We start from the raw sequence: 23,636 nt of genomic DNA, 5'->3' as shown, positions 1-23,636 counted from the left end.
TGGTGCCTGCTTGTGAAAAGTAGTGGCTCGATGTTAGATTTTAAAGAGGTTAGCCTTTCGCAAATAACTTCTGAAAAACTTGCAGACAGATTAAACAAAAGTATGTTTGTTAGCCCTAAATCTCATTGCAGCTTCTGTGAACACGCAAACATTTCCATTAACAGGAAGCATAGATAAAACAAGATCATCAGGCCTATTTACTCAGTCCACTGCGGAATACACTTCATTTAAATCCGTGGTAATTCAAAGACAAGTGACAGCTATCACGAGACTGTTTGTGTGTGCATGCATTTATTCCCTCTGTAAATCCAGAGAAATAGGTGGATTAATCAAGGCCTGTGCTTTCTTATGCGTTGGTGTTTTGGACCTGTCATTGGCTTACTGCGTCAAAATTCGTTGATAGCCGACAAGTTGCCACAAACTTGCGCGCATATTGAGTCTGACTGCAAGCACGGTGTGTAAGCGACATCTTGTGGCTTTGAGCAGTAAAACAATCCATTCTTCCAAACCACACATCCGAACAGGTGGGTCTCACTCACCAACCACACATTGAGATTAATCCCACTGAAGCTGTATAAGGGCTTTTCACTATAGCAGCACTTGGCGATTAATTTTTTTGGCAATTGCTTACCACAGGTTAATAGATTCGAGCGAAGTGGGCCTATACCTGCCTACAATGTAGTCCTACTTGTGAAGCCGTGAAGCTACTAGTAGATCAATTCATTTTACAGGCCTATTTTGAGGCACATTCAATGTAGACTGTCATGTTAGTTATACATAAACCTATAGGCCTACCTGAAATAAGTTTGACTTAGTGACATGTTTTGAAAGTGAAGGGGTGCGACGAGTTAGAACTGAGGGAAAGTGAAATTAGGCTACTTCAGTATCAAGGCGGGCCACCTTATTCTCCAGAAAAAAAATCCACTGAAAAATATATATTGCTACGTTACATCAAAGCCGTTGTGAAGGCTAATATTATTTAATCATGAAAACATTTTCTTTTCTCTTGAACGACACAATTTCTTTGCCGAAATGGTGACACTATTAACAGAAATTGGTTGCTGAGATTTTACGCTTGACGAATTTAATAGGCTATAAAAACTAGGCATTTAACCTCTAACTACTTCAGACCTATAAAATACACATCACGTGTAGCAGACCAAAACACCTCAAACATGTGCATATTATTCGTTAACAAATTAGACTTTCTCAACCTGGACATCTATAGGCCTAGGCTACATGGTAGGTAGGCTATTACGTCTAGACTAATTGAAGTGCGGCTGTAGCCTACAATGTCGGCCTTAATTGTTTATGTTTTTTATATCAACAAAACATCCTTATTCGTCAAGAACTTTAACTCTTTTAGAGGTACAAAATGATTACATTTTAATTATGTGTATTTGAGCTGCTCGAAACAAAAGATGTTTGCGCAAATCTGTTCACTACCCTGTGGTCTGCAGCCACCTCAGAACATTCAGAAAGACAAGCGCAAGCCCCAGCTTTTAAAAAGCCCACTGTTTCAACAAGAAGAGAAATTCTTTTCACGTCGCCTACATTGTGTATGCTGAAGGGATTGTTGATACTGAGAGGTGGAAACTTGCCCCAGACGGAGTGGCGAGTCTCAGTCTGTATGGTGACCTCGGCTCGACTGTCGGGCGAGAGCATTCCTCAGAGCAGGTAAACACTAGCCGCTAATCCCCACGAGGACCACGCGTCTCTGCTCGGCCGCCCGCTAAAGGAGGCTTCAGCCAGCGTTGACATCCGCAAACACCAGCAGACTGCCGCCTCGGAAAACATCCAGATGCTCGGTTTTTCCATAAGGTGGCATGTAAAATGCTCAATGAAAACTTCCAGACAATGAAGTTTCATATTTGATAATGATAGACTGCTATGGTGACTCCATTCCATGTATCATATTGTAGCTAGTTCTCCAGGTAAGTATAAATAAGCTCTGGCGATTTTCTATCTGTATTTGTGTTATACAGTCCATATTATCAGTCTAATGTAAAATGGCCTGTAGATGTGGTTGATACCAGATTCATTCATTCATTCATGATTAATTCATACTCTATCAAACAAGTATAAAAAAAACAATGGGTTCCGTGAAACATGTTTATTTTTTTCCAGCATTATAAGACAAAAACCCAAATGGGATCAGAGTTCTCAGACATCAGTTTTGATTTTGGTCAGAGTAACATACATTAAACATGAAATATTCAGAACAAAAGGTACTTTTTCACACTGTTGCAGTTTTGACAGTTTGTTTTGTATGTCGACAGATGAGCATCACAAGTCAAAAAAACAAAACAGGTCTATGTGAGGTTACACAATTTGAATAAGTAGTTTGTCTGAAATTCTTCAGGACAGTCAATTCTATACTCAGTAAAAACTTCAGACTTTCTTGTATTTGTCAAACACTGAGAAGTGCATGTCTGACAACACTGTCAGGCCAGTATACAAAAGGTGGAATTTTGTTTTTTTGTTTTTCAGGGGTAAGTCTTTCATTGTGTGTGAACCACGATGTCTCAAAGCTGTCTCAAAGCTGTCTCAAAGCTGTGTGGCTCTCTGGCTCAGGCTAAGAAACAAAGGAAATCCAGGAAGCTGGCCTTGCCTGCTCAATAACAGAAGGGTTAGGTTTATTCACCAGCAGCAAACAGCAGCGATGCAACACAATGCATTGACAAGAACCAGAAGGGACAGAGAGAGAGAGAGAGAGAGAGAGAGAGAGAGAGAGAGAGAGAGAGAGAGAGGTAAAGAAAAGAGGACAGCATAAAGAAATGAGGTTTAGATGTAGAGGATATTGAGAGGCACAATAAAACCATTAAGCATGTTTTAAAAGTAGTAAATCCATTAGTTAACACAAGTCCCGTCCAAACTCAAGCCAGGAACCTGCAAACAAAACAGACTTGCTTGTTGTTAGTGAGAAAGGTTTCCATCTTGTCCCGTTTCCTGGAACAAAAATCGGAGAACGTTAAAGACGGCCATCATCCATGCTTTGACACCTGGATAAGCAAAAAAAAAAAAAAAAATCAAATACAGATGACACAGAAACTTTAAAAGGAGGACCACTGTGTCCAAAAAAAATCTGGTTCAAGTGTCAAAAAGCAGATCAACATCCTCAACATTATGTGCATCAGGGACCTCTGAACCAGATTTTCTTGAACCTTGTAAAAATAACCATTGCACCCAAAATTGAAAAAAAAAAAAAAAAAAAAAAAAGATTTTGCCCATTCTTCTACACATAGTACACCCCTACATTTGGTCTCTACTAGGGAAGGTCATGTAAGGTCCTCCCAAAGTATACTTAAAATACCTTTACAAAAAGATACTCTAAAGTCCAATATGGACCTGGGTTTAAAACATAAGACAAGATCTCATGAATTGGTAGGCTACTCGTGACCGATCAGTGCAGCTGCTACTTTTTCAAATCCACAGGATTTGCAATTAAAGTGCTTCAAGCATGCAAAAACATACAGAGCATTCATCAGTGCTTCATCTAAATGTGAAAACGTCACTTAACCTTCATGTATAAAAAATGCAGTAACTTATAAAGCATTGTAAGAAAACTAGAAAAAAAAGCAAAAAAAAAAAAACAATAAATAACATAAATGACAAACATGGAAAATAAAAATTGTTTTTAGGGATATTGTCAGGTCCAGGATTTTGCGGTATTAACCACGAACATTCCAAACCTCGATATTTCTTCAACTGTTTTACAGCAACATTACCTCCACTGACTTGATTCAGTGAATAAGACTCAAAAATATACTTCTTTTTAAAAAACAACAACCGTAAACGTTACTGTAGATGTATCTACAGATGTAGAACTTTCTTGCTAATTACACCTCGACTACTTTTTTATACTCTTGTACTCAGTAGAGCCAACAGCAATGTACAAGTTCACCACACACAGCAGAATACAGTTCATGGTTAAAAGCTTAAGAGAACTTGTCATTCAAGTTTTGGCAATATTTCTGTAAAAAAATGTGCAAGAGCAGCTTCAAATGCTTGATACAAGCTACTAAGCAAAATAATACCTTATACAACATAATGCACCCTCATATTCTCTTTCTACAATCAATTAGTTTTCAAAATAAATGCATATTGAAGAGCAATTCATAGGTATAACACATACAACCACAGACATGCGCACACACACACACAAACAACATTCACAAACAAACACACAAACACACACACACACACACACACACACACACATCAAGCCAAGAAAAGGGCGATAGACACTTCGGAGAACATCAAAATAAAATGCAATAAAACTGGACCAACTCAGTAGGGCATCACCATAGGCACCATCGTCACCGTCATGGTCAACCAACAATGACATCACACAGAGAATAGTAAAATAGTGGTTCAATGGCTTCACGTACCCATAATCATATGGTATATACATGACCATGTTTTATTTTTTTTACATTAAAAATGCTTTCAATGAAGCTTGAACTCATGAAGAAACCAAGGCCTCAATGTCCTAGATACAAACAAAACACATCTAAAATGTCGAAGCTACTGACATTAATCTTTATGTATACGTGGAGAATGGGTGGTTGGATGTGTTTGCAGCACATAAATTGAAGTCTTTAGGTCCTACTATGTACACTGCGCAAAAAAACTCCGGAACCACCGCGGTAAACATAATACTAGTAAAAATGAATCAAAACAAAAAAAGGGTTACCTGACTCGTGTACTGTTCAATATGTACATGATCACCGACACACAGATAATGGTTGCTCCCACTGTTTAGAAAACGACATACTCCTTCCTCACAGTCAAACAGAGATTTTGTGTCTGGAGGGGGGGGGGGGGGGGGGGCTAAATGTTGTTTCCTCCTTATAATATAAACATATTTATGATGGCCAACATAGTCAGACTAACTGAAGGCTGGGATGCGTAAACTGGGGAAGGGGTGATTCTCTTTTGATCATTTACTATAGTACTTTACAGGTTATTACAATTTTAACATCTCCTTCTATGTGAATGAATCTCAATGTGTTGTTTTGATGCCAGGGATTTGTTTATAATCAACAGAAATTTGTGTAAAGTGGAGGGACACAACTGCAACTAGCAGAGAAAAACTACCATACATATCATGTTGTGAATATCAATGCATGTATGCAAAGAATAATGAGGTCAACAAGGGAAACTGCAAATGCAAAGAGATAGAGCAGCTCTGTAGAGCTGTACACATGAAGGGGTTGTATGTACTTCGTATACAAATGTAAATACTCCGAAACTCTAGAACGCCATGAGGAGGAAAGTCCGACATTATAAATTGACCGAACACACAGTAGAATGTGCATCACTGATTTGCCGAAATAAACATCATAATCTCAAAGCCAATCCAGTGATATATTAGATCACTTTTATAACACCTCTGCAGTATTTCCAACTATGCACACAGCCAGTGCACAGCCACAGGGATGCCGTCCTCCACACAGGGGCAACAGAACACAAACTCAACACAGCAAAGCAAAGCCCAGCCTAACCCACCGACCACTGCAATCAGAAAACTACAGCTAGCCATCAACCGCACACTCCCACACCCGAAACCGCTAACCAAAATCTAAGACGTCAAAATGATAAACAAGCTTAAAGGGGCTGTTCAGACAAAGACATTGACCACATGAAAAACTCAAACTGGTATAAAGAGCCTTAATCACTTTGGAGATCTCATCTCTCAAATTAGTGTTTTTACACTTTCTTACGGTATGACGTCCTCTGTACGTTCTCAGTGTGACATTCCCTTCAGCCTGTGCATAAAACAATAACTAAGTACTAAAAGAAGTAAAAACAAAACCAAAGTGTGTCATTAAAATGTTTTGACGTGCCAGTGTTTGTGTCACTACAATAATCTAGTATCTTGTTATGAGAAGGCCATTCATGAAAAGGCAAATGATCTCAGCTGCTCAGTCAACGATATAAATTGCCCCCAAAATAGACCAAAGTAACTGTTACACGGCAATCAATTGTGAAATCATCAGCGATAGATAACAATGCCAGTATTATGCCAAAGCCAGCCTGTGGACTAAAACTCAAGATCATATGCTAGTGTTCCCATACTGAAACATCAAGCAGTTCTTACTCAGAGAGAGAGGGTTGTTAAATATAGTGGTCACTGAAAAGACTGCTTCTCGAATCATGTTCTCCAGTAGGTAGTGCTGTTAGTCCAGTGAAAAAAAGCTATAATGGGGCCTCACACAGACATCCTGACTATGGACAAGAGATTTGTGGTCAGACACCACCCCCTACAGGTGATAAATAGCACTACCGTAGAGGACGAACAACTCAAGGCTGTGGTTCAAAGTACTAAAGGCATCAAGAATGTAATAGCGGGAGAGACTTCTATTTCATGGGACATTTGAGAGTTACAACAACTGCAATCTACAGGTTTTTACTAAGAATGGCTATGACAGGAGCGGGGTGCAACCATTACCAGGTGTCGACTGTTTGGTGCTGTTGGTGTTGTTGGTATGTGTTTGTTGGTGGTGTAGCTGTGACTAAACTCTGAATCCTCAAGTCTCTTTCTTGCCAATGGCATCGAAAACAACTGGTGCCAACGTAACAAAAACCAGGCTAGAAACACAACTCCAGTCTCCTCCGCATGAGGGCATTCACTGTAATGAACACATTGGAGACGTAACCCAGTTTGTTTATTCGGCTCTTGTTTTCTCAAGTGGTCTGGACGCGGTCAGTCAGAATCGGCGCTCCATTGTCGCTGGGTGACAGAAAGTTCTCCCGTATCAGAGAGGTGCGTTTGTCTGAGGTGGGGTGCCATTTCTCCCCTCCTTTACAGCAGAGCCCGACATGCTAGTGTTAGTTTGCGCCCTCCGGAACGCTCTCCTCTTCCCTCGACCCGACACCATCCATCCAAATCCCCCCCACGTCTCCACTCGTCTCCTCTCCTCTCGTCTCTGGGTGAGCCGCTGCTCTCGTCTCAGCCGTCGATGATGGACACGTCAATGTGAGACAGATCGATCATGTGCCTGTGGTGATTTTCGAGGAGTTCGGAGTGAGACATGGGCTTTCTGTGTCACACAACACAGAGAAAGGAGGCTGACTATCTATTGTTAACGCTTGCCCCCATGTGTCCAAATGACAATTAACAGGGAAACAATCATAATAAAAAAAATCTTAAAACTAGATTGGAAGCAGATTTTTTGTTGCGGTCAAGTCAAACAAATGTGGCAAATAATGGGCCAATTGACAGAACCTTAAGCTTATCTGCGATGGTGACAGAAATTTTCAACATCATAGAGGTCTGATGACTGACATCCACAAGACCAAACCCCCCCCCCCCCCCCCCCCCCCACCAGAATTTTCCACATTCTGTTTGGTTATGTAGTTTTATGTTAACAATGAGGGACGTAATAGTATGTTATGTGCAACTGTCATGCGACTAAAAGGGTTAATTAATATAATTTGAATCTTATAGGAAATCATGGTTTCAATTTCGCAAAACTGAGTCATCATTTTGGCCTTAATTTTGGATGTAATATCCAGTTGATTCCCATTTCTTAATCTATGTTAAGTGCCAAATAGACTTAGGCCCAATCTCTTCTCTCCTTTAGACCCATAACCCTTTCCCCTCATCTAGTTCCTTGGAACAGTGACAAGAGTGTTTTTGCCGGACATCCTCAGCTTGTAGTGAATTCTCTTGCTTACAGGGGATAGGTGGGCATCAATGTCACTAATCACTCATGGGACACTAATGACCTGATATCAGATTAATAAGCAGAGGTGCAGAAAATCTGCTGTTTTTCAGCTTGGAAATAATTCACTAGTCACATTGTTTAGCTGATAGTAAGTTTTACTGAAATTACGAATAGCGATTTTTCAGAAATGCGTGTTATAATAATCTATTTTCATATTCCTTTGCATCTACATTGAACTAAGATATTCTAAGAACAGTCCTATCCAAGGACATGTCTACCCTGCACAAAACAGAGGGTTAGAATGAAGAGGTAAGGCCAAAGAGAGAAATGGGACTGGGCCATAGGATATACAGTGCCTCCTGACAGTGAGTGAAGGAGGAGACCTACAACATATCTGTTTAACACCACCAGCTAGGGGGGGGTTCTTTGTGTGGATGCTCACTGGTGTCGGTGTGGTCAGCTCACCTGTGGAAACTGTGCTGGAAGCTCTGGGCATGCTGTGGGTTGATGAACTTGGCAACGGCCTTCCTCTGCTGGGGCACCATCTCGAACATCTGTGAAATGCACAGACACAGCAATTTTAAAGGGTTACGCACAACAACAAAATGTATGCAGGTACCACATTACATGAAATTCCACTCATTCTAGATATAAATTGTGATGTTAAAACATTAAGCGCAGTTTCCCAAATCTCTTGTAGCCACACATGACAAGGGACCACAACATGATAACACTTAAATATTACATTACATTTAGTAGACACTTCTTGACCAAAGTGACTTACATATGTCAGCTATATTACAAGGGATCACATTGTCCCCGGAGCAAATTGGGGTTAAGTACCTTGCTCAAGGGCACAACGGTGGAAGCCGGGAATTGAACCGACAACTTTCAGGCTACTGCACGCTAGCCCAGCTCCTTAACCACTACACTACCACCGCCCGGTGGTAGTGTAAATAGTGGCTGAACATACCTGGATGGGCCCAATGGACTGCAGCAGGTTCCGGAGCTGCTTCTCTGTGGTGGAGGTGGACAGGCCCTCGATGGAGACCGTGGTGCGCTCCTCCTGAACACGCCCGCTCTGCCTGGTGGCCATCATACGACCCCCGCGAGCACCGCGGCCTCTGCCTCTCCCTGGCATCACCACCTGGGAGGGAGGGAGAGAGAGAAAGGGAGGGAGGGATGGAGAGGGAGGAAGAGAGAGATATGGAAAGAGAAGTGTGAAAGAAGGAAATACATGTATTGCGTAATACCGGTACGTATATACAATCTGCATCTTCCTGTCTTCTTCCCTCTGAAATAGAGGTGGGAAAACATCTGCAAATCATTCAAGCAGATTTTCGCATGAGACACTGCAAGACAGGCAAGCTCTTTTCCCCTCATCTCCTGTCATTATCGTCACTACTGCTGTGTCGCATCCCATCATCCATCGGGCCCACGAGTGCGATGAGCTCTGAAGTGTGCCGCACATCCAACAGAACAGAACGGCTCAGCGTGTGCGCACGGTGTAGAGTGGATGGCTGTGGTGTGGTGTGCTGTTCCTGAGCAGAGAGGAACACGGCCCAGACAGGCACTGGAGCCAGACGGAACATCAGCCAGCGACCCGCTCCTCTGATGCTGTCAGACAGCTGGGGGAAGTGAACGCCTACGTGTATGCACTGTACGCCTGTGTGTGGTGTGTGTGCATATGCGTATGTGAGTGAGTGTGTGTGTTTGTACGTCTGGAAGTGTGTGTGAGCGAGCAGTGATCTATACCCCAGAGAGGCAGACAGCCATGTTGAAGGTGGATGTATGTGACACTTGTTCCACACCTCCTTGGAGACGTTGCCGTGGTGACGGGCACATCGAAGAGGCTGGGGGGTGGGAGAGGGGGGTGCGTGTTGTCCCCACAATAGCGACCCCCACCCCTCCCCGAAGAACCACAGCAGCTGCCGTACTGTCCAACATTATTAGTCAGGCTGCTCTCTGTGTGTGTGTGTGTGTGTGTGTTCTCCACAGAGGTTGGACCCTGGAGACATACAGTCTAGCGGAGCAGAGGTTAGCTCGTCATGTCTGACTGAAGGTAGCAGAGAACACTGCCGCTTCTTTCTATCAGGAAATTGCATGCTGTGACACACTAAGATGCTTTCTAGTGGCATTAACTGCTCAACTAAGCTCAATAATAACAGACACACACTTAAAAGTATGTTAATTGTGGACATAATGATCAAGTGCCCCCTATTATTATTATTATTATTATTATGTACTTGTAAGTAGGCAAGGCCTTTACAGGAAAACCAATAATATGAATGCATACCCAGACTTTACCCACATATGCTTTTACAAAACAAGAATGTAGTCCCACTGTCTAATTTATGGTGCTTTAAGAAATGCCCAGTGTCTTACCCTGCTGGGTTGAGAAATACCCAGTGTTACCCTGTTGGGTTGAGAAATGCCCAGTGTCTTACCCTGTTGGGTTGTGGGAGGCCCCTGCCTCCCTGTCCCGGGGGATGCTGCTGCTGCTGCCCGCCTGTTCCCATGGTGACCTTTCGGATGGGGAGCTGGCGTGGCTGTGGGGGGAGTCGCCCGATGGGCTGTGGCTGCTCCACTGGGACAGCTGTGTCAGGAGTGTCGGCGACCTTAAGGGAACACAGCAGCATATTGTTAACACACACAGATAGATAGATAGATAGATAGATAGATAGATAGAGAGATAGATACTTTATTGATCCCCAGGGGAAATTCAAGGTATCAGCAGCATACAGACAACACACACACATTCACTAACAGCAGAAAAAGTCATTAAAAGTATATAATATAAAAACACAACTAAGCAATAAGGACAGTAGAAGATAAAGAATATACTAAATATACTAAAATACAAATTATACTAACTAACACTTAATCTAATTCTAAATTCTACTTAATTTCAATTCTAAAAACAGTATCCACATAGGGACTGAGCCTGTGATTCTCTGTGCATAGTAAGGTAAGGTAAGGTGCTCTGTGTGAGTGTGTGTCACGGTGATAGTGCAATGGTGATAGTGGTCATGGTGATAGTGCAAATGAGTAAGGGGGGCAGGGGGGCAGCCGTGGCCTACTGGTTAGCGCTTCGGACTTGTGCCAGTTCGAACACAGACCAGTAGGAACGCCTGAAGTGCCCTTGAGCAAGGCACCTAACCCCTCACTGCTCCCCGAGCACCGCTGTAGCAGGCAGCTCACTGCGTCGGGATTAGTGTGTGCTTCACCTCACTGTGTGCTGAGTGTGTTTCACTAATTCACGGATTGGGATAAATGCAGAGACCAAAGACCAGAGAATGTGGATGAGGTGGCAAGACTTTAAACCTGATGGGGACGTTCAAAGCACTGGTCTGCCATCTCTTGACTTTCTTTCAGGTCAGGTTCGCTTTTACATTGGTCCTTTCTGAATCCAATTTGATAGCTTCTTGCATGAATAAAATGCAACAAATGAAGTCGGGCTTTCAGAATGTATAGGCTATTTGTTAAGGCCTCGACTAGAAGCCTTTCTTCATTTCCTTTTAGTGGAGGCTGCATACGTAATCTCTGCCTTAACTTCCTTATCTCATTCCCCCTTTGTCTTCCTTTCAAGGGTCACCACATAGGCCTAACGTCCCCCTTCAGCGCCAATCTCCGCCGTCTTCCCATTCACAAAAGAAGAAAAGGGGGAACGTCCACACTATCTATGCAATCCGTCTGACGATCAGCGGGTAGATGGTTTAATCCGGCTCTATAGAAATCACTTCCACTGATTATACACATCTTTCTCTGCCTCTTCCACACACACACACGCGCACGCACACACACACGCACACGCACACGCACAGAACCCTTCTCTTCTCTGGCCGCTTCCCTCTTCTTGTATTATTGGCGGTGAAAATTTAATTTGCCCTTATCTACGTTAAGCCAGGAGAGGTGGAGGAGGATGAGAAGGAATCTCTTTCTCTGCTGTTCTTCTACAGGTATTACAGCGCTAAGCCCCCACGTGCCAACACATGATAAATTAGCCCAATCTTATGGACTGACACCTATTCTCTGTCTCTCTCACTCACACTCACACCTGAGTGATGGGCTGAAGGGAAGCAGAGGAGAGGAGCAAAGGATAGAGAGACACTAAAAGAGGGAGAAAGGGAGAGATAGCATTGTCGAGCTGCCGAGGATGACAGCGTCTTGGGGGCAGCATCTGGAAAATCAGCTTTGCAGCGCAGGTTTCATCGCTGTCTCTCTCTTCCTATTTAATTCATCCCCCCCCCCCCCCCCCCCCCGTCTCTCCCTCTCCTGTCTCCCTCTGTCTCTGTCAGAGCGCCGGTGCTTTAGACATCTCCGTGCAGGTTTCCATTAGCGAGGCTGACATCCCGTCCAGTTATCTTTATCTATGGCCGCCGCAGTCCCACATCTCCGCCTCTCAATCAGAGCATTTGTGGCGTGTGTGTGTGTGTGTGTGCGCAGTGTGAGTATGGGACTTTCTACAGATCACCATCGGGCCAACCTCAACACAAAAAACTTCAGCGGAAAGCCTGGAGAGCCACTCTATTTCTCTAAGGGAGCAATCACAACAGCTCCAAGGCAGTAACATTTTAATGATACTTTCCCCAAGCTTCAGCGCATTAAGCTGGATTCCAGCTGCTTTCCCCAAACTTTGGGGAGATCTTTCAGCGCGAGAGATCGAGGTAACTTTCAGCCGACGCCAACCTTTAAGAGCAGAACGTGCACATCTTCCAAACGACGGGAGGGAAATGTCACTCCGCTCTCTTTTTATTGACTGGAGAAGTTGGTGCCATTTATGCGCCGAAAGCAAGAGAGACGTTGTGGCGGCAACAGAAGAAAACCAGGAGTGTTTTATAGATCAATTCCATTCGAACGACACGTCATTTCCACCTTAATGTCACTCACGGCAGACTTAAAATCTTAAAACTTTGAGAAGAGAGAGGGAAAGGGAGTTAAAGGGGGGCTCTTTGACTTTTAAAAATAATTGGAAAATTTCTCCTTTTGTCTTTGCGATACCGGCTTTTGTGTCTTTATGTCTGTGAGGATGTGATGACATTTGTGTCATGAAAATAGCTGGGGGAAGAGACAAAAATATCATGCAGGATCTTGAGAGGTGTGAACTTTACGGAAGTGGAGCGATCAATGAACAAGTCACACTTAAATCCCAATCTGGCGCCAATGAGAGAGAGAGAGAGAGAGAGAGAGAAAGTAAAACGGTAGACGAGAAAAAGGTCTCACTCACCCCTGCGCAGAGCTTGACCACCCGAACTTTCTGAGGGAGCTGAGGAGAGCCCGTACTGTTTTGCCTCTGCATGACTGTCCGCTTCCCTCCAGGCCTGGGCCCCGGAGCCTGGGGCTGGCCTGGAAACGTCCCCTCCATCGGGGCACCCTGCCTGGGCATGTTCCCCATGGGGCCCTGGGTGTTCTGTTGATTCATCCCCCTCCTCTGCTGCTGCTGTTGTTGTTGCTGCAGCTGCTGCTGCTGCTGATGCCACTGGCTCTGCTGGCCGGGATTTGGCCCACTGTTCTGCTGGGCGGCGCCAGGCTGGGGCTGCGGCTTAGCCATCTGCAGGCGGGTCTTGACGTTGGGCCGGGGCACGGTGGGGATGGAGGGCTGGGTCTGCAGGGCTCCGTTGGCAGGGAGAGCGGGGATCGGCTGTGGAGCCTGAGGCGTGAGGGCTGGTTGGGGGGGTGGGGGTTTCTGCTGCTGCTGCTGCTGCTGGGGGGGTTGGTTGGGCTGGTTGGGCGTCTGGTTCTGGGGGTTCTGGGCGCTGATGCGCTGCAGCAGCTCTCGCTTGCGCATGCCGGCCTGCATCTGGCGTCGCTCCTCCTTCTGCTTGAGGATCTTCTCGCGCAGACGCTTCTGCTCCTCCAGCTTCAGGCGGTACTGACGCGTCTCCTCGTCCTCGTCAGGGTCCACCTACAACCGCGCAACAATAACAATTAACTACATTATTTATATTCAGCCTTTCACAAACCCAAGGTCACTTTACATAGCACAAAAAAAAACACAAAAAAAAATGCAAAATAGTAGAGGAGGCTGACAAACGATCATGAGAGAGAAATGTCATAGCTATATGGGTGCAAACACACACAGGACGGCTGACACCAGGGTTCCACATTAATGGTTGCCCGGTTGCCCTTGGCTACCAAGTTGTTACAAGTGGTAACCACATTTTGGTTGGCTTGCAACCCTTCTTAACCACTTTTAAAAGTTAACGTTGAGCCTTGGCTGACACAGCCGATATACACAGCAGGTATATCACCAAGTCAACCAAATTCACATCATGACACCTTTACGCACCAAGTAATGATAATGCCTTCCATGCATCGGTCAAATTGCCTTCGCTAAATTATAATTAACAATGGACAAGAATCAACTCCCACTGCAGCTGTTTTGTAGCTGAGCTGCTTTTTGAAAATCTTAAAATCTCTCACTATTCAATACACTGAACAAGTACAGCTGTGGCCTAAAACCCACAATTACAATTCTCCTTCGAATAGTCTTGACATGGACATAAGACAGCATTACAGGATGGTCAAGCCATAGGATCCAAGTGGATAAAAGACAATGCAGCAGTCTGGAGTATTGATTGGCTCTCAGTAGCCTGTCAGACCTGGACCTCATTGGTGACCTAATAATGGAGTCTTAATTAACCGAATCTGCCTACTCCGCTCTACTCCACACACACATTACCCAGGGGAGACCGCAGTCGGAGAGAGGATGCTGCTCTTTTACAGAGGTGTGAAGAGGTACACAGTGAGATGCTTACACAAAGCCTGGCTGGACAGAAACCTTTTTGCAATTAAAATACAAAACATTTCCTAAATTAGTCCTTTCATATTATACATTACTTACATTTACCCTACTTTATTATTTAGACATAAATGCTTAGCAGGGTAGTGATAAGTTGAGTTCAATGTGGTTGGTTACTTGAAAACGATGAGATGTGACAAACTATTACTATTTTGTAGCTACATAGTAACTTGAATGAAATAAAGCAGCATTGCATTACATCATAATCCATGTAATGGGCTGCTTTAAGTCCCAAGAAGACTTTTGTCCTTATCTTTTGTTCCGTATCGGTCCTGAGCCTGACTGACCTGAGGGGGTGGTGCTGGGGGCGTCTCTGCTGGGGTCTTGCTCACCACTGTCCTCTCTGGCACCGGCTGCCCTCGGCCCACACCCTGGCCTCGGCCGGGCCCTAGCCCTCTGCCGCCCAGACCCCCGCGGGCATTCTGGCCGTTGGGGCCCTGGTGCCCGCCCAGGCCCTGCATCCCTCTGCCCATGGGCCGCTGCTGCTGGTGCCCTCCTCTGTTGGGCGACTGCGAGATGTTGTTGTTGTTGTTGTTACCGAAGTTGCCCTGGGCAATGGGCAGCTCACGCAGGTTGCTGTTGCGCTGAGAGAGAGCCTGCATCTGCTGCATGGGTGACGGGGGGCTCTGGAACACACAACATTTAATGCACAATTTACTGAAGGAACAACTGGACAGCATCCTCTGCATGACTTCTGTGCAAAAGGTTTCACAAAAAAAAGAAATAATAATAAGTTCTCTCCAATATATTAGCCATTTATAGTGGACATAGGTATAAAACACAATTGTTTAGCCACTTTATTACATTTAAAAATATAAATGTGCGTCTACATGCATAGGGACATGATGTGTGTGTAGCGTGCATGTGTGGCTCACCATGCGTGGTCTGGAATGGGCGTTGCCCTGCTGTGGGTTCTGCGGGCGGTGCTGCATCTGCCGCGGGCCGCCGTGCATGTGCTGCATCTGCTGCTGCTGCTGGCGGAAGCCCTGCTGGCCCAAGTGCATGAGGGGCAGGGGGTCCCCGGGGTGCTGCTGGTGCTGGTGCTGCTGGGGGGGGCCCTGGTGCTGATGGGGGGGCCCCTGGTCCTGCCGGTGGTGCTGCTGCTGATGCAGGGGCTGATGGGAGAGCGGGGAGTCCAGGAGCTGGGGCTGACCCATCAAACCCTGAACACAAAACAAAGAGGGGCGAGAGTTGGAAAAAAAACATTGTTACGGCTGCAGCGTCATGACTTGGGGAACTTCCGAAACATCTCATCAGAGCTGGAGAAGCATGGGAAGATATGTGCACAACTCGACAGTGTGGCGCACGCCGCGCACGCTACACAGAGCAGATTGAACATTCCAGATACCATTTCAAGACTTCGCTTTACTTGAGCCAAATCACTACATCTATGTGCTTTCCATTTGGAGAGGATACGGAGGTTGATACCATCGCGGCAAAGGTCACAACACAGGATGATGTCTTATGACTACAGAGGCTGGCGGTCAGTTGAAGCTGCAGGTCCATAACGGACAGTTTTGGAACTTACTCATCAAACATGGGGAAATGTGCTACGTCTCACTGCATTGCTCTACTTATGCGAGTCAGCCTTTTCTTCACATCAACAACATTAGTCCAAACCAACATAATAAGGTAGGGACCATACATTTATCGAATTGTATTGTGCTGTAAGGATCTGTGCATTAAGGAACATATTTTTACATTTTTAGCAATAGATTTATTTTTATTTTTTTTGTTTGTTTTTTTGCAGTAGATAATTTCAAATGTAGCTCACATTAGCTCACAGGGCACACCTGATCTACACACACACACAGCATCTGGACTCCTTCCCATTACAGTTTACAAGCATGCTGCCCATCAGTTAAAAAGGTCATTGAAGAAAGCTAACATTATTGCCCGTCTTTGAGACAGTAAGGTGCATTTACATGCAGCTCACCACTAGAGGGCAGACTTGCCTGCTCCACACAGCCTCACCAAATGAGCTGCCAAAAAAATCCACCAAAACCCGCCTGCCCATTTCACCAATCAACCACCGAGCAACCTCTCATGACATGGTGGCTCTGGAGTCCGACGTGCCTACGCACACAACCCTTCTAAGAAACACTAAAGATAAGGAAAGACCCTGCTAGTAGTAGAGTATCCCCGTTTGACCTACATCCTCACTGCCCTCATTTCAGCCAGAACACCTATTATGCAGAGGCAACACACACTGCTGCGGCACAGAACCGAACAATGATGCATTCAGTTTAATGCCAGCGTTAAAACAATGCTAAATGCAGAACAGCCTGATCTATCTATATTTAATCCAGATGGTGGGGAAACACCACACATCCAGTTTCCCTTTCTGGACCCATGCCATTCCTGCCAACACAGCACAATGCTCAGCACAAAAGCACACAGATTGGAGGTTGACTGAGGGAGATCAAATTGGTGACCACTGTGAAAAAATACCCTAAACATGTCCTGATTCATTTCACACAGCTCTGCAGTGTGGGTAATCAACTGGGACAGCAGGCATGCATGTACTGTACACAAACATCCCGGCACCAACACATCCCAAAACACAACCCCCCCCCCCCCCCCCGCTTAGTGTTCACACTTACTCTCGGCCGTACCTGTAGCCCAAACGGCATGTGCTGGGAGTTGAAGATGGGGCCCTGCTGCTGTGGTGGGAAGGCCTGCCGGTTGCCTAAGAAGGGTCTGGGCCCCGGAGGGCCGGGGGGGCCGCCGTGCTGTGGTGGGAGGCCTTGCCGGGGCGGTGGCTCTCTCTGGAACAGAGCACCGAGCGGTCCCTGGCCCTGCCCAGGCCCCAGAGGGCCAAACCCAGGGCCGCCGGGTCCCTGACCAGGCTGGGGGAAGGACAGGGGCCCCTGCCCTGGCATGGGGTGGGCGTTGTTGTTGTTCATGAGTTGGGAAGGATTTGGCTGGTCAAACAAGTGCTGCCCGGGGAAGCGTGGCTCTGCATGGAGGAACACACCCATTACACATCACCTCAGACTTTGCTTTGTGTAACGTAGCATCATTGAACTGCTGTTGACGCTCTTCTACACACACACACACACACACACACACACACACACACACACACACACACAGACACACACACCTTTATGCCTTTATTTGATTTTAATAATACATGCACAAAAAATGTAAAAGCTCGCAATGGATGTGCATAGGTCATTATTATACACATACTTGCAAATTAAACCCTATAGGTATGTGATATAATGAGGTTATGGCCCCCGCAGGGTCAAGGGTACTTCAAAAGCTACTTAACCCTTGATGCTCTGGCTTTTTGGGAGGGGGGTATAAGGGTCCGGTTCTCTCACCTCCGAGGAAGAAAGGTTCTCTGTCTTGGTGAGGGGGTGGTGGCCCCCTCCAGGGCTCTGGGGGGTGAGGGGGTCTCTGGGGCTGCCCGAAATTCCCTGGGTGGTGCTGCTGGAAGTCTGGCGGGCCCTGACAAACACAGATGGGGGAGGGGGTGAGTGACAGAGATACATGGTGTGTGTGTGTGTGTGTGTGTGTGTGCGCGCGCGCGCATGATGAGAGTGTATAATAGTCACGGATAGAGAGAATGATCCGGAGAGTGTATGATTGGGATAGAGAGGCAGTTTCAGTTGGTGTGTATGAGTGTATTTGTGACAACATGCAAGAATAGTGCAGCAAGACGCTACATTTTTCCGAGATGGCCTATATTGAGACAGTAGATTTGCATCAATGTAACAATCACCATTCAACAACCATGTCATTTTCTGCAAACAAGGAGGCAAGGCAATCAAGGCCTTAGTGAAAAGATAAAACCAGCCCAGCACAATGAGGTGCAGCAGCCCTAGTTTCAAAGCACAGCACACGTAGACAGCAATGTCCCCCCCCCCACACCCCCGCCAAACTCTTCCACCTTCTCCAGGCGAGAGCAGATAACGATCCTTTAATCCCTCCACTGAATGCCGATCCCCTCTGCACTCTTCTTTCATTCCCTTAAACATCCCTCTCTCTTAAGAAATTAACCTCCATTCAGCAGACCGCACCTCAGCAAATTAGAGAGGGCTTGTGGTGCCGGGAAAGGAGGGGGAGGGTGTGGGTGTTCTGGGGGTGTTACTTTTACGCTGCGCATTACTCACACCTTGAGATGCTATCAGCCCTTAATCCGCCTCTCCACACAGGGACTTGTGGCGACCTTCATCGAAAGAAGTGTGTGTGTGTGTGTGTGTGTGTGTGTGTGTGTGTGTGTGTGTGTGTGTGTGTGTGTGTGTGTGTGTGTGTGTGTGTGTGTGTGTGTGTGTGTGTGTGTGTGCCTGTCAGAATTTGGCGTTGATCTTTGCGAAGTTGCTTTAAGAAAAGGTTAATCGGCCGGCTTAACTAAGCAACTGGAGGGTGTGTGTGTGTGTGTGGGGGGGGGGGGGGGGGGGGGTACAGCAGAGGCGGCAGGATGGATGGATGGATGGATGGAGAGAGACAGACGAATGGATGGATGGATGGATAGAGAAATGGAGCGGGGATCTGCATTGTTAAACTAGCCTCTCCATCTTCCCATTCAAAAGGAGGTCAGTTCCTTAAACACAATGGAGCTTAGTGCACATTCACAATCGCCGCTGTCCTTCTACGAGGGGTTCGATGAAGGGGGAATGGAGGGGTGGGGGGGGGGGCATGCCCTCGTCAGCCTGGCTAATCCTGGTTCCAATACACGCCGATCTGCTCAATATGTAACAGGCGGCGTGATCTTGCCCACGCTCGTCTGATAAAAGCAAGGACTGAGTGAGACAAATGTGGCATTTTTCTTGTGGACTGAATGCAGGGGTTACTGCAGGTCAAAACATCCAATATGATGTCCGCTATCGGCGTGGAGAAGATTAAAGAATGACATTTGAATGACGGTAGTGGTGTTAATAAGGGACGGTCTTACACACACATTAGCATAGAGGGAGCGAGAAGGTCAATGGATTTTGACAAAGTTTAAAACAAAATTAAAAAGTTCCATGTGTGAGCATGCCATGTTGAATCGCAGTCAACGGTTAATATTTAAATGTACACTTGACCAAAGCCTTCTCAAATACCAGCAAATCTAAATTAATATCACCCCTGCTGGAGGATGCCTATGATTGGGGACTACAACAATAAGAATTTGTAAATAGTACAAGATTAACAAGTAACAGTTGCATATTCAATCACGGGAGTTTCAGAAGGCTATTCCCCCAGTTGTAAATGAAATATAAATAGCGGGGATTAATATTCAGGCCTGACTCGGGCAGTAAATATTCGAAGCGGGGTGCCTCTGCAGATGGGAGACCCCCCCTCGCCTGCCACGTGAGATGAGATGCAATGGTATGCTAATGCTATGCTAATGGCCAGTAATCAGCAGCCCCTGGGTTAATGGAGGTTGTTGGCTGTTTAGTTGCTGGCGTCTGATGCAGGTCTAGCATGTGCCAGGCCAATACAGCAAGGTGTGTGTAGTGTGTGGGGAGGGGCACGTTGCAGAAGCAGTGGCATCGCATTTTCTTGTCACACACACACACACTTACTTCTGTTGGTTAGAAGTATGCCACAAGCCTAGCGATTATCAATACCAATATCGGTGCGTTCCATTTCACTCCTCAAGCGGAGCATCGACTAGCAGCTTACAGCTGCAGCGAAGTCTGGAGGACCGGCGGCACACGCAACTGGCTGCTAAGCCTCGCCAGGGTCTGGTTTGCATAAATCCATTTACATCAGCCTCTGCCTGGACAAGAGCATCAACACACACACACACACACACACACACATCACCTGATGCCCTGTCTGGCTTTAATTAGGCGAGGAAAGAGAGAGAGAGAAAACGAGAGAGAGAGAAAACGAGAGAGAGAGAAAACGAGAGAGAGAGAGAGAGAGAGAGAGAGAGAGAGAGAGAGAGAGAGAGAGAGAGAGAGAGAGAGCAGACAGGGGAGGGAAGAGACAGAAAGAGACGTAAGAAGGATAGAGCATGCTGTAGAAAAGAAGCGACTGAGCACAGACCGTTTCAATAGATGAGCAAAACACAGTAAATGAGTGAAAAGGGGGACTGAGAAAAGCAGCGGAGAGGAGGAGAGGAGAGGAGAGAAGAATGAGTAACTGGCAGGCGCTGGAGAGGGCTGCAGATCTGTTTCCCCTCCTGGCAGTAATCACTTTAGTGGCACTGCTGTCATGTCAGTAATGGGTTCTTTGTCGCCGTGACAACACCATCCCATTCTACACACGAGCCCTCAGCGCAGAGATATGGGACGTGCTCTTTTTCCATTTAATCTGCTGGGCCTTACCAACACCAGGCCGACACTGCCTGCACTCCCAAACCCTGCCCCATCTCCAGCCGCCCTGCAGTGGGCGATGGTAGTAGAAAATGCATAATTGATATTTCTGCACTGGTTTCTCCCATTTCTCCATGCCTCAGACTGCTAGTGGCCCGTAGTCTCCCCCCCCCCCCCCACCCAGACAGAATCTCAGCCCCCTCCCACCCTCAGCCCAAACCCATTACACAAGCTCCACTGCATTAGGCATCCCCATCAGCACCTAAGGCCCATATCGGCCGCCTGCAGACAAACACACTTACTGACGCGCACGTGTGCATGCTCGGGCCGCTAAAACCAACGCCACAGCAGATATTTCGCTCGAGCGAGGCCGTCTGAGATGCTCACAAAAGACAGAGATGGGTGGGTGTGTGTGTGTGTGTGTGTGTGTGATGGGAGGAGGAAGCAACTAGCAACTACTCACTGGAAATCTCTGGGGACCCACCGCAGGTCGGGGTTGGTTCTGAGTCGGAGGCACCAAGGGCACTGCAGGGGGAGGGGGTGAGAGAGAATGAAAGGGAAGGTTAGTGATGAGCACAGGAGGAGACAAAAGACAGGCAACACCAGCAGAAGAGACAGAGTGAGAGAGAGACATTAAGTGAACAGGAGAGACATAAAGAAACGGTTCGACTATTACACCTGACAGACCATCACCCCAATCATGAAACATCCCCCCCCCCCCCCATAGCAGCACCTTTAGCTGTGGTGAGAGCTGTAACCCGATAAAGCTGAGAGGGTTGTAAAAAAGCGCAGCGGTGGCGCAGGGCCTAGGCAGGGGGAGAAGAGTCCTTTCAACAGGCTCCTTTACTGGCCAAACGGCTCCCGCTTCTGCACCAAATCCATTTTAATGCTGCAGAGATGGGTGAGTATTCATCCCAACCAATAGAGCACAATCTTCTGAGAATGGCTCTGTTTGTGACCTAAAAGTGTTTCTGGAACATTTGCACCAAAACACTTGGACAAATACTACTCTCACACACACACACACACACACACACACACACACCATTATAAATGTCTGGAGGCAGAATGAGGATGCCATCCCTGATCTGTCAAACTGGATTGTCCTCCAAAGAGCACCCTTCCCCCACCACACTCTCTCTTTCTCTCTCAGCCCCCCACCCCCCCTCTCACACACACACACACACACACACACACACTAAAGTAACCCATCTCACCACAGACAGACAGGGAATGGATGCATTAACCTGACGACTCTTTCTGTGAATGGCTTTGCACAATGCAACACTTGAGCCTACAGATGCTACTATTGTGAGGGGGCCGGTAGCTACATTATAAATTAGCATAGATTGGGAGACACAATACAATGTCTTCATAAAATACATAGAAGATAGTGCTACAAAAAAATGTCTACTATACAATTAAGAAATAAGGACATTAATCAAATGAAATAAAGTATAATTAACAATTAACCCAAATAACGCAAAGTGCGTCAAAAAACACACCCTTTCTACTCTGTTACACTGCTCTGGAACTGTCCATCGCAGTGAGATGAAACCTTTAATGCATGACAGAGCAGAAGAGGGGCTTTCCAAAGAGACTACACACTTGTCTGTACGATCAAGTATGAAAATAAAAAAAAATCATGAAATTAAATCAAAATGCATCATATTTACAGTCTATACTTCTCAGAGTTCACCTGCGCACCCATTACTCTTGTTTGAATTACTCGTGAACCGTTGAACCATTACTCGTTTAATTCTTTAAAAATCTAAATAAAATCAATGCTAGTACTAATACATGAAATGATGGCAGATCTGGATATCCTAGACTCTGCTGAAAAAAACAATATATAATATGTGTGTGTGGCAATGATCAGAATAAATCCTTATGAATAAAGGTAGTGAAAATGCCCTAAAAACAGCTTAGGGTTCTAAGGGTTAACAAACAAAAAAATAAAATCCACAATTATTTCTTGATGTTTCTTTAACAAATATATCTAGATAACTTTCTGTGTGATTAAGAGAGACCACTTATATTGACCAGGTTTAAACCTGGTGAACACCACTGTCTCTCACCTTGCACAGGTGAGGAGGAGGGCCCTCTGAAGTGGGGGTTGATGTGGATGTTCTTGGGCTGCTGCTGCTGCTGTTGGTGGTGCTGCTGCTGCGGTGGATGGTGCTGCTGAGGGTGCTGCTGAGGATGCTGCTGCTGATGCTGCTGCTGCTGTTGTTGCTGTTGGTGATGGTGCTGATGTTGATGCTGCGGCGGTAGCTGCTGCGAGTGGGGGGGCCCCGGGGGGCTGAGTATGCGTTGCGGGGTGTCCAGGTGGGAGCGCAGGGGCGAGCGCTGGGACAGGTGGGGGGGCAGCAGCGGCTGCAGGGGCTGCTGCACCAGAGGCTCGCCCACGTCCAGGAACCCCCCGCCGCCCCCTGGGCCGCCCCCTGGGCCTCCCCGCGGACCAGACTGCCTCTGCTGCTGCTGCTGCTGCTGCTGGAGGAGGAGGTGAGGCAGGGGCATACGGTTCTGTTACAGAGAGAGGGTGGAGAAGGATGGGGGAGGGAAAGGAAGGGGGGGGGGGTGATTGACAGACACAGGGAGGGGGTGACAGACAGAGGAAGACGCAGAAAAAAGGGGAGTTTGAGGAGGGGTTGAAATGGAACAAGAGAGGGATTGATTCCGAGGGAGAAGAGGGTGAAAAGGGAAGAGGAGGGAAGAGATAAACAGAGAGAAATAAAGATAATTAAAAATGGGGGAAAACAAAGCCGGGTTATCACTGGCTCGCCATGGCAGGAACCATCCAATTAGCCGGGTGCGCGGCGTGTGGATTTGTGGCGCAGACACCGAGGTGTGTTCTGCGGAGAGGCTCTAGGGACCGCAGGGGCTTAGACGCGCAGGCAGCTG

General features: G+C 46.5%; 1 protein-coding gene across 3 annotated transcripts in view; it reads right to left on the bottom strand.

The window, feature by feature from the left end:
* Nucleotides 1–2,102: 2,102 nt before the first annotated feature.
* The window catches only part of rbm33a (RNA binding motif protein 33a), a 39,260-nt gene continuing 17,726 nt past the window's right edge, over nucleotides 2,103–23,636 (bottom strand). Inside the window, exons 9-19 of one of the 3 annotated variants that reach the window (XM_042067300.1) lie at nucleotides 22,811–23,258; nucleotides 21,196–21,257; nucleotides 17,805–17,931; nucleotides 17,079–17,434; nucleotides 15,351–15,638; nucleotides 14,763–15,101; nucleotides 12,901–13,578; nucleotides 10,121–10,291; nucleotides 8,647–8,820; nucleotides 8,139–8,227; nucleotides 2,103–7,046 (exon numbers count right to left, since the gene is read on the bottom strand). In XM_042067300.1, coding sequence (XP_041923234.1) covers nucleotides 6,956–7,046; nucleotides 8,139–8,227; nucleotides 8,647–8,820; nucleotides 10,121–10,291; nucleotides 12,901–13,578; nucleotides 14,763–15,101; nucleotides 15,351–15,638; nucleotides 17,079–17,434; nucleotides 17,805–17,931; nucleotides 21,196–21,257; nucleotides 22,811–23,258 — 2,823 coding nt within the window. In that variant the 3' untranslated portion in view covers nucleotides 2,103–6,955. The remainder of the gene's footprint in view (nucleotides 7,047–8,138; nucleotides 8,228–8,646; nucleotides 8,821–10,120; nucleotides 10,292–12,900; nucleotides 13,579–14,762; nucleotides 15,102–15,350; nucleotides 15,639–17,078; nucleotides 17,435–17,804; nucleotides 17,932–21,195; nucleotides 21,258–22,810; nucleotides 23,259–23,636) is intronic. The other 2 variants (XM_042067302.1, XM_042067301.1) reach the window with 2 other exon arrangements.

Source organism: Alosa sapidissima, chromosome 17 (genome assembly GCF_018492685.1).
Source record: "Alosa sapidissima isolate fAloSap1 chromosome 17, fAloSap1.pri, whole genome shotgun sequence".
Classification (NCBI taxonomy): domain Eukaryota; kingdom Metazoa; phylum Chordata; class Actinopteri; order Clupeiformes; family Clupeidae; genus Alosa; species Alosa sapidissima.
The sequence above is the reverse complement of the archived record's forward strand: the minus strand, read 5'-3'. Positions and strand labels throughout refer to the sequence as shown.